General features: G+C 44.2%; 1 protein-coding gene across 2 annotated transcripts in view; it reads left to right on the top strand.

Annotated features, from left to right (window-relative positions):
- The window catches only part of LOC103604067 (N-acetyllactosaminide alpha-1,3-galactosyltransferase), an 80,774-nt gene extending 70,165 nt beyond the window's left edge, over nucleotides 1–10,609 (top strand). For both annotated transcript variants that reach the window (XM_008588663.1, XM_008588662.1), the window contains 2 exons: nucleotides 3,651–3,788; nucleotides 7,822–10,609. In XM_008588663.1, the coding sequence (XP_008586885.1) occupies nucleotides 3,651–3,788; nucleotides 7,822–8,515 (832 nt within the window). In that variant the 3' untranslated portion in view covers nucleotides 8,516–10,609. The remainder of the gene's footprint in view (nucleotides 1–3,650; nucleotides 3,789–7,821) is intronic.
- Nucleotides 10,610–11,625: the final 1,016 nt, after the last annotated feature.

The following is an 11,625-nucleotide window of genomic DNA, read 5'->3' as shown; positions in this document are numbered from 1 at the left end:
TAGAATCCCCTCCACGTCACCCCCTTCTCCCTACTCCACAGCCCTGCTCCTGTCCATGGCACCACCAGCTCTTCGCTGGATCCCTGTCTAGCAGGGTGCTGCTTAGAAGGAGTTCAGTCAATAATGCCTTGTGTACATTCCACATCTATTTTTACTTACTGCATGATTAATAGAAATTTAACATTTCCTCTACCTGACTCGGGTACTGCAACGTACCCATAAATAAATACATAAAATTAAAAAGCTACCAATAACCTAACAAGGCTTTGGTGATGGAGGCCCTTTAATTTGGGGGAAGCTTTTGATCTGGACTGGTGTCACTGCACCTGACAATGTCACACGTTTGGGTGCCTCTTGGAAGGAAGGCATTTGAGCAGCTCTTTCCTGGCATTTTTTCTTCCTTTTAGAGCCTCATCTTTGTGATCCTGGACTTCCCTGGCAGTTGACATTGTCAAAGACCAGCTTTTGCACATGTGTGGGCTGCCATCAGTCACTTCTTTTCTTGGGTTTTGATGACTAAGGCTCCTCGATACAGAGATTCATCCAGGAAGCCCATCTTGACCTCATTCCCCCCCAATCCCACGGCCTGCACTTTCAGGCTGTTGTCTGGCTTCTTAGGGTTGCTGCCATGTTAGAATTGTCAGTGGAAATAAGTAATTAACAGCTGGAAATAGAACATTTTTATTTTTAATTAAAAATTCATATTTAACATTGCTACTTTTTCTTTCTGCTTAAAGGAATCCTTCCCATCCAGGTAACCAAACTGAACACTGGCTTTCTGACTTGGTCTTTCTAGAAGATGTGGACTTAGTGGTCATGCAGTTGAGGAGCATGGAGCAGGCTGACCACCTGCTGGGACTGCAAGACTCTCAAGGGGCAGGACTGGGTCGCATTTCTCTGATCTCAGTGCTGAGCACTAGACGACCTGGTCCAGACCAGGACTTGGGAAATGCATGTCATAGGATGAGTGCCTCGGTTTGGCCCTTCATATAAAGTAAAGGGCAAAAGACTCTGTTCCCTTTTCCTTCTCACCTACCCCGCTTTCTTTATTTGTAAAGTGGGGGTGATGACAGCACCCCTTTCATGGGGGTGGTTGTAAAGATTAAATGAGAGAATGAAAGGCAAGTGCTTAGTCCCTGGGACACAGTAAGTATTCAATCAGTGTACCTACTCCTCCTCTTTTTTTTTTTTTTTTTACATAATGTTACCTACTTACCAAATGTCCAGCTCATGCACAACTACTAGCCAAGTCTAGTGGACTGGGTTAGAACTACTAAAAGACGTTTGATGGACTAAAACTAAGAGACTGCAATGAATGAGGTGGTGAGACATGAGAGACAAGTTTAGAAACATTGGTTATAGAAGTATAAGCCACGTGTGTGTTGTGTGTGTGGTTTTTTGTTGTTGTTGTTTGAAATCCTGTCATTCAACAAAGCTGGAGTTTTTATAGGACTAAAAGGACCGTGTAAGCTTCTGAAAACAAGAAAAAAGCTCATTATTTCTGTTTGCACTGGTGAAAATGCTAAAGCAGCTAAGTGAGAAAGTTTAGATCAGGACAAACCTCAGTTATAAGCCCAGCTTTATCTGCATAGCAAGTAAATGTCTATAAGAAGCAATATAGGGTGGTGGCTTAGAGCATGAACTGCAGACTCGGACTACCTGGGTTCAAATCTCATCTTTACCCCTTACTAGCTGTGTGATCTCAGGCAAGTTACTTAAACTCTCTGTGCTACAGTTTCTTCACTGGTAAAATGGAAAACAAAATAGCACCCACCTCAGAAGGGTGATCGCTTTGCACAGTGCCTGGTCCCACAGGAAGTGCTCAGGGTGTGTTAGCTGCCATCATCAGCGATCAGCTGCATGGCCTTGAACAAGTCAACCAAGCTTCTCTGAGCCTTGGTTTGGATGATGGACATCACAGGGCTGCCGCAAAGACTATATGAGAAAGTGTATATGAAGGCATCTGGAACAGGTTGGTGTAGAGTCCATGGTAGTTTCTTTCATGATTGAAGCAAGCAGGGAGCAGCTGTGTCCTTCATGCAGCAGGTGCACCTGGGGTGCTGAGGGCAGAGAGGAGTCTCAGAGTTTGAGACTCCAGACAAGATGGCACAAGTCAGGAGAGCAGCCTGAAAGTCTTCCCTGTTTCACCATTTCTGCAACTCTGCTATGCTGGGGAACGAGGAAGCAGGCCAGAGCAGGGCACAGGGCTGGGGTGGGAGGGCAGAGCTTGGTGACAGAGAGACAGGAGTCTTGAGGGAGAGTCTGCTGAGGCTCCTTCCATGCTGGGGCTTGAGCTGGAGCTGCACTGGGGCCAGGAACAGACAGCGGATGACCCAGCCTTGCCCATCAGCCTCACTGTGGAATAACCCAGCTTTGCTGATGGGGTTGAGCAGTTTTGTGAAAACCCTGCCCTCCACTGGCTATGTAAAGGGCTGGGGATGTTTTGCTGCCCAGACTTCCCAACAGCCTGACCAGGGTCGCATGAGCCCAGCCAGCAGGGACCACAAAGACTTTGCCCCAATCTGTCGCCTGCTGGGGGTTGAGCCAAGATACTTCCCCTAGCAAAGAACAGACAAGCAAATGCCAAGCAGGGTGCCAGACCCATACTGGGGTTTGAATCTAAATGACCATGTACCAAATCTCCGCTCCCTAATGGGGGAAATGCGGCCACTTTCTGAGCAGTAGTGGTTGGACAAGTCTCCACCACTCCCTCTTTACCCTTCACGGTGGTTCTGTGCTTTGCCACTGCTCTTAGGTCACTTCCTCTGTGTGTGTTGGCTTTGCCAAGTCCCTTTCAAGCTCAGTGCAGAAAACATGTCCCCCTAACGCCCCTTTTGGGTTCCCAGTAAAGAAGCAATGTGGTCTCAGGAGAGGGTCTTCACCAGGGTCCTTTGTTCCAGCCTTGGCCTTGTTGGGCCTTTGCTCGTCCCTTCCTTTCTGGGTGCCTTTGTCTCTTTGTTTGTAAAATGAACAGTGACACCAGAATCCCCTTAGTCTGGGTCCCTTCTGGCCAATAACCAGGTTCCTGTACAGAAGTCCCTTTCTGGCAAAAGGCAAATTGAAATAGCTTTTTGTCTTTCGGCTCCAGTGTCACCCTCTCGTCCCCTTGTGCCAAGGATCAGGATCTTCTTACGCTCAGATGGCAGCACAGGGGTAAATAACACACACAGGTGCCACTGGCAGCTTAGGAAGGAGCCGGGGAGGTAGGGAAAGGGATTTAGCAGTAGAGCTCCAGTGTCACCCTCTCGTCCCCTTGTGCCAAGGATCAGGATCTTCTTACGCTCAGATGGCAGCACAGGGGTAAATAACACCCACAGGTGCCACTGGCAGCTTAGGAAGGAGCCGGGGAGGTAGGGAAAGGGATTTAGCAGTAGGAGGAGAACCAAGAAAAAACCAAAGGATCTTACAGGTGAGATCTAAGGGCCACAAGACAGCCCTCAGAGGCACCTGGGCCAGAGCCTCCTGTCCCTCACCCAGAAGATGCTGCCCCTGCAAATGTCACACCTCCCAGCCAGGTGCTTGGAGTTAAGCTACTGTCAGGATTCTGGGCCAGTCACTGCAATCATAGCTGACCCATTTTTCCTCAGACAATCTCTGCCCTGCCTTGGCAAGGCTGTCCTGACTCATGTGGCTCTATGTTTTATCACCAGGAAACGCCCGGAGGTTGTGACAATGACCGAATGGAATGCGCCTATTGTGTGGGAAGGCACTTATAATGGAGCCGTCCTGGAAGATTATTATGCCAAACAGAAAATTACGGTGGGGTTGACAGTTTTTGCTGTTGGAAGGTAGGTATCACTGATAAAATTGTCCTTGACTTTTTCTTGTTCTGCTGTCAAAATGTTTGTGAGGGGACCCCTAAACTCATGGAGGCCGCTCATGACTCACCTGAAATGTTAGACAGGAGAATGTTTACGTGGGACCACTTCAGAATCCTTCTGCTAAGGCCCTAAAAGGGTAAGAACAAAACAATAGTAGGTGAGCCCACCCATTCCCACATCAAAGTGAAGGTTTCAGGTTGCAGGCAAAGGTGTCTGCTGCACCCACCAAACCCAGAGCCAACAGCACACTCACAGCCACCTTCTCCCCGACCTCCATGGCCTCCTTTGGAAATTCCAAACATGCCAGCTTCTAGACAGTTCTCGAGGCCCAGGACCAAGGACAGAAAGACTTACAGCCAGTTCTAGGCACAGCATGAGCTAAGCACAGTGGTTGTCAATGTTGGAGCATGGCTGACCACTTCCGTGGGCTCTTCAGGTCACTTGGACCCTATCGCTCCTGGAGGATTTGGCCCTGGGAGATTTGGCTGCTGAGAACTTCCTCTTCTAAAGCTTGGATAGTGTTCAGTTTCGGCTTCCGTTTACTGTTCAGAACATTTGATACAGAAAAACTACCATCATTCTTTCTTAAAAGTCGTACCTGTAATATTAGTTTTTAAATATAACCCATTTTGCTTTTCTGGAGAATTTTCAAAATTATTTTTCCCCAAAACAAAAAAGTTCAATTTTTCTATTTTTTTCTGCCCTCTGGGCCTTTCCTAAAAGTACCTGTTCTGAAAAGGCCACGTGAAAAGTTGATTCCCTTACCTTGTACAAAGAGAGTTGAAGACTCAGGTTGATCTGAGCTTGAGTTTTATCAAGGTGGAGCCTGAAAGAGAGCTCTGTGAGAAAAGTACCTGTTCTGAAAAGGCCACGTGAAAAGTTGATTCCCTTACCTTGTACAAAGAGAGTTAAAGACTCAGGTTGATCTGAGCTTGAGTTTTATCAAGGTGGAGCCTGAAAGAGAGCTCTGTGAAGATCTGATAGTTCCCCAAAGATATCCTTCCCCAACCCAGCAGCCATCACTGTTGCTGTCATTAATGATACTAATCAAGTTCTAACGTCACTGAATGTGCTGATTCCAGACACCTATGTGGCGTCTTTGATAGAGAAGGGTTGTAGAGTTTTGACATTTTTACTAGAAGAATCTGTACCATTGTCGTCAGGAGCCAATGCTCAGCTCACCTAATCCTTTGGCACGAAAGGGGACAAGGCAGCCACATTACAGATTGATTTGATCCTGGTGTTTCCAAAAAGAACAGAACGTTGCCCCCTGCCCCACAATGGCTTCAACCAACCAAATGCAACTCTGCAGAACTCCACTGCAGATTGCACATCCCGGTGAAAGCACTGTGCTCTCGGCTATGAGGCAAGAGAGGCTTGTTTGTACTCAGCAGCAATAAATCCCCATAACAAGTGGATTTGGAAATTTAGGAAGTGTGATGTTTGGTTTGTTTTCAAATAACAATGCATGGAGCCAACTGCAGTGCTTTCATCTCTAAACAATGTTGAACCTCACAATGACTCCCTCCCACCCCTGCCCAACCCCAGTATTGTTTCCCAAGCTTCAGGGCATGATAGATTTTTCTTGAAGTTCTAGAGTACCAAGAATTTCCTGGCCACCAGCCACAGAGTCATGTCAGAGTCCCTCTTTATATTGCTCAGATATATTCTCTCCATTTAAAGAATCAATACTTGAAACCCGGAGGTTTCCAGAAGCCAAGATTAAAAGCACACTTTATTTTGGTAGCAAAGAAAAGGAATCCAAGCAGCAACAAAAAGTGAAAAGAATGCCAGTCATTATTACTCACAAAGCATCCCGCCTGGCCAGTTGTTGTGTCATCAGTAAATTAAATTTGGTCCCCATTGACTGCACACCAGTTTTGGGTTTGGATGAATTGTTTTAAGCATCTGACTTCTTCTTTTCCCCTATAATCTCCAGAGCATGGCTTCACAGATAGTCTATAGCTTGGGCTGACAGAAGACATCGATGTAATGTTTTTTTAATGAATAGATAAATAGTTAAAATATTGCTACATACCTATTAGAATGGCCAAAATCCAAATCGCTGACAACACACATGCTGACACGGATGTGGAGCAACAGGAACACTCATTCATTTCTGCTGAGAATGTAAAATGGTGCAGCCACTGTAAGAGACAGTTGGGTAGTTTCTTACAAAACTAAACATACTCTTACCATAGAATCCAGCCCTTGAGTTCCTAAGTATTCACCCAAGTGAGTTGAAAAGTATGTCTATACAAAACCTGTACTCGATGTTTATAGAAGATTGATTCAGAATTGCCAAAACTTGGAAACAACTAAGATGTCCTTCAGAAGTGAATGGAAAAATAAACTTTGGTACATCCAGACAATAGAAGATTACTCAGTGCGAAAAAGACACGAGCTATCAAGCCGGGAAAAGACATAGAGGAATCCTAAATGCATATTACTAAGTGAAAGAAGCCAAACTAAAAAGGCTACTTACTGTATGTTGCCAACTGTATGACGTTCTGGGAAAGGCAAAACTTAGGGGACAGTAAAAAGATTAGTGGTTGTGACAGGTTGGGAAGGAGGGAGGGATGAATAGGCAGAGCATAGGGGATTTTTAGGGTGGTGAAACTGTTCTGTATGATACTGTAATGGTGGATGCACGACATTATCCATTTGCTAAAACCTAGGGAATGTATAACGCCAGGAGTGAACTCTGATGTAAACTCTGGGCTTTGGATGATAGTGGTGTATTAATGTAGGATCATTAGTTGTAACAAAGATACTGCTCTTCCATTTGCTAAAACCTAGGGAATGTATAACGCCAGGAGTGAACTCTGATGTAAACTCGGGGCTTTGGATGATAGTGGTGTATTAATGTAGGATCATTAGTTGTAACAAAGATACTGCTCTGGTACAGGATGTTGATGTGGGAGGCTGTCTGTGTGTGGGGGCAGGAGGTATGTGGGAACTCTCAGCACTTTTGGCTCCATTTTGCTGTGAACCTAAAACTGCTCTAAAAAAATTGTCTTTTTTTTAAAGACAGAGAAAATGGTTAAAATAAGGTTAATCAGAGTTAGTTTGCACTAGTGCACTTTTGGCTCCATTTTGCTGTGAACCTAAAACCGCTCTAAAAAAATTGTCTTTTTTTTTAAAGACAGAGAAAATGGTTAAAATAAGGTTAATCAGAGTTAGTTTGCACTAGTGTTTGAATGGATTTTATAATGGTGGTGTGTGGACAATAGATTTGTGTTTTGAGTGACCAGTGAGAGGCTCCCAAGTGACTATGTAATATGGAAAGAGATCCATGTCTCGTAACTCATTCTCTGTGTCACAGAGTGATGCTGGTTGGGCCTAATGCATTCCTAAAGGACCCAAGGGTCACATCATCTTTGCCTCTGGTTTTGAGGGATGCTCAGGAACCTGCACCCCCTTTGACTGCCCGAAGTCTGAATTAATTGATAAATAAGATAAAGGTGTAAGGCAGATGTAGTAAATATCACCTGCATTACAGTTGAAGCTGGTATTGGGGGATGCAGCTTATATACGCAGGCCCTAGCCCTCCTAAATATTGAACCACAGAGACAGAAGGACTTAGGCACCCGGGCACCTACAATATTAAAAACTGCAGGCCTCTGGATTTGGGAATGGAGCCTGTACCACTAAGGTTTTTGCAAGGCCCAGGGCAGCTGAGAACACATGCTCTCTCCGACTGGCTGGCTTCCAAAAGCAAGAGGAGAGAAGGGGACAGGACTGTGCATGCCCGATTGCTCCTCCAAAATTGGCAGCCAGACTAGTCATTCCATCTCCCCCAGGACTAAGTGACTGAATGGTGGAGAGTAGCCAGAAGTGTTCCACTGACAGATATCCCTTCACATGAAAACACATGTCTGGGGTGGGGAGAAATTATTCACCTCCTAACCTTAAAATACAGACAAGGTGATTATAATAGCACGTGGTTTCCTGCAGGGAATCCCAGAGGTTAAATGTATCCCTTTTTTCTTGGTTTCAGATACATTGAGCATTACTTAAAGGAGTTCATAACATCTGCTAATAAGTACTTCATGGTTGGCCACAAAGTCATCTTTTACATTATGATGGACGACCTCTCCAAGATGCCTTTGATCGAGCTGGGTCCTCTACGCTTCTTCAAAGTGTTTGAGATCAAGCCTGAGAAGAGGTGGCAGGACATCAGCATGATGCGCATGAAGACCATCGGAGAGCACATCACTGCCCACATCCAGCACGAGGTCGACTTCCTCTTCTGCATGGATGTTGACCAGGTCTTCCAAGACAATTTTGGGGTAGAGACCCTGGGCCAGTCGGTGGCTCAACTACAGGCCTGGTGGTACAACAAATATCCATACCAGTTTACCTATGAGAGGCGGAAAGAGTCAGCAGCATACATCCCATTCGGTGAGGGGGATTTTTATTACCACGCGGCCATTTTTGGAGGAACACCCATGCAGGTTCTGAACATCACCCAGGAGTGCTTTAAGGGAATCCTCCAGGACAAGAAAAATGACATAGAAGCTGAGTGGCATGATGAAAGTCACCTAAACAAGTATTTCCTTCTCCACAAACCCACTAAAATCTTGTCCCCAGAATACTGCTGGGATTATCACATAGGCCTGCCTTCAGATATTAAAATTGTCAAGCTATCTTGGCAGACAAAAGAGTATAATTTGGTTAGAAATAATATCTGACATCAAATTGTGCCAGTAGGCTTCTGAATTTGAGAGAGTATTATTCTGGCTACTTCCTCAGAAAAGTAACAATTTTAACTTTAAAAAGTACTAACAAAACACCAACACGGCAAATGTATATTCCTCCTTGTAACTTTGAGCCTTGTAATATGGGAGAATGAATCAATGGTAATCATATGTAAATTCCCAGTGATTTCTTATCTATTCTGGGTTTGGGAGAAATACTATCAGCTGAACCAAAAAAAATTGTCATAGGCATAAAATAAGCCAGAAACACTCTACAGGTGCCAGATAATGTACTGGAGAAAAGGGTGCTAACAGAAGGTTCGGCAACAAGATACTGTTGTGGGGGGGTTGTCCCCTTGATTTCAATGTCTTCCTGTTTTTGAGGGGGTCTAAAGCAACACAGAGTTGCTTCACAGCTGGAGAACTCTTAGTAAGGAGGCATCTACCCTGGCAACCCTCAAAGTCTTAAACAGCAGATTGCTTCAGGCTATCTATAGTCCATGTCCTTTTCTCATCAGGATGTTGTTTGGCTTCTGTGTGAAAGACTGGTGGAAATTCCCAGTGGACAGCATGGTGGTGAATTTCAGAGTTCCAGGGAATATGAATGAGCCAGTGGCTGCTCAGCATGAAGTGAAAACAAAGTTTCAACATGAGTTTGCAATGTGATATAGCAAAGAAGAGGAAAGAAAGTGGAAAGAAAGGGGCTCTTCACTGTGGGGCAGTGCCACCCTGGAGGGACACAGGGTCCAGTGTTGGTGCTTACATGCATCGTGGATCCAGGCGCTGAATGGGAGGCAGTGTGGATGATCTCCAGCCTCCTTGACCTCATGACTAACAGAGCAGCAGGAACTTGAGTAGAAGATGCTTCTTGTTTTGCCCAAGTTATATTCAGTCTACCAGACTCTGCAACTGGTGGCTTCCGATCCTTGGTAAAGGGCTGTGGATGGTGTCAGAGAAGGCAAAGGCCCGATGTGGATTTGAAGAGGCTTGCAGGGAGTTACATTTCCAGGACTTGGGCTTCATCTGAGGACAGTCATCAGCTGGCCCTACCACCCGCTCTAAGACTCGGGGTCCCTCAGCCCATCATGCCCCAACTTGAAGGGCTGAGATCAAGGAGTGGACCAGAGGAACAGCCTCCTACTAAGTAACCTCTCATTTCCCCCTGCTCCATCTGCACTATGGAAGTGTAACAACCAGACATACTTAACAAAACAGTAAATTGATTTTATAACAAGGGCAATGGGAGACCCAGTCCTCATGACTGAACAACTTAACATTCAATTCCCTTCTCTAAAAGAAGCTGTGAAATCCTGCATATTAGAGTGAAGCAAGTCAATGCACAGGAAGTTAGGAGGCAACATTTACATAGTCACATATACGCTCATGCATCACTTAAGGAGGGATTCGTTCTGAGAAATGCATCGTTGGGCAATTTCATCATTGTGCAAACATCAGAGAGTGCACTGACACAAACCTAGACGGCATAGCCTACTACACACTTAGGCTGTAAGCTCCAGCCATCATAATTGGCCATAACGTCATTAGGTGGTGCATGACTATTTATGTTTTGCTTGTGTTCCAGTTTAGGTCATTTGTTTCTACTTTCAAGCAATTTATTTGAAAAGCCCTTGCACTGGCTTGATGTACAAGGCGATGGGCTCCTTTGATAAAACAAAACCTGCATTTCATCTGCCCTTTCATTGTGTCTCCTACTCTTCAATCCTTGCCAAAAAAAAATCTCACATCTAACAAAACAAAACAAAACTCCTGGATTAGTGGGCTTTGAAAAAGAAAAAGGAGATAACATGTCAGTTAAGAATCTTGCTTCTCTATTACTCAAGTTGTCTTGGATCCAATCTGGAGGAGTGTGAGTTTAATGGTTTAAATCCTGAAACAAAGAAATGATCTATCCTGAAAGTTTAGAGAACAGAGCTGATGTTTACTTTTGAGGGAATTTCTTGATTTTTAAAAAATTCATTTAAATTTAAATCCCAATGGATGAATTCAAGATCTCATTAATAGTTGTTATAATATTTTTTTTAAATAAAAGTTCTGATTTACAATTGAATAAATTATTTTCTCAGTATATTCTGGTTTGGTCATGGATTGTGCATTTTCTCTCAAAGATGTTCAAAATTGTCAATTGTAGAATTTTAGGTTCTTAGACTCAGAAAAGCCCTCATGCCCTTCTGAAAATGTGTCCATTATTTCAGAGAAAGAAGGAACAGGCTTGAGATTCATTGCACAATTTTTAAAAGAGATGCTTTCCAAAGCAATGCACTGAAATAATTAACTGCCAGTGGAAGAACCTTTAGTGGAAGGAAATGGCTTACCTCTGAAGCCCAGGGTGGGGTACCAGGGCAGAAAAAAACAATACCATCACCATCTCTGGGGGTTATTAGTCCTGACCTCTGGGGAATATATCTGGCCAAGGGAAAAGGATGGATTTCTAGGAAGTCTAGGTAGGTATATTTATAATATAAAAATTAAAGGTGATCAGGCAGATGTAGTGAGATGCACTGAATATACAAGAGGTCATGATTCCCTCATAGTAGAGAATTATTCCCATCTTATAAATGAGGAAAGTAAGGTTCAGAAAGGTTAAGCCATCCAGCTGGTAAGTGGCCATACTGAGGTTCAATCCAGAGAAGCTCACAAAATATTTTGACCCAGTATATATGGAGGGCCATGTTTAATATCAGAGGAAATGCAACTTATAGAAGAATCTTATAAAGGGGAATTTTTGCCATAATAATATTTTAAATACGATACATTCCCAGGCTTGTACCATCTCCCACTTTTTATGCATTTAACCTGCCCCAAATGTATGAAAGTTAAAATGCATCCTGTAAAAAAATAAAAACTTATCATTCTTATCTTTAAATTGTGCATGCAACGCTGATGTAAGCACCCTGGGCACATGCTGAGCTGCTGCACCAAGGCAGTACCTCAGGAGACATGATCCCCCAGAGGGGGTGGGTAGAAGAGACAGCTATATCTCCTTCCATTCCATCTCCAATCTGGGAACCATATGCAGCTGGAAGGGGCAAAGTTTGTCCAAGACTGAAGGACCTCTCTTTGTCCTTTGATCTCTCCTAGCTGAA

Source organism: Galeopterus variegatus, unplaced genomic scaffold (assembly GCF_000696425.1).
Source record: "Galeopterus variegatus unplaced genomic scaffold, G_variegatus-3.0.2 Scaffold4944, whole genome shotgun sequence".
NCBI classification, from domain to species: Eukaryota; Metazoa; Chordata; class Mammalia; order Dermoptera; family Cynocephalidae; genus Galeopterus; species Galeopterus variegatus.
This window is presented reverse-complemented; position numbering and strand designations above follow the sequence as displayed.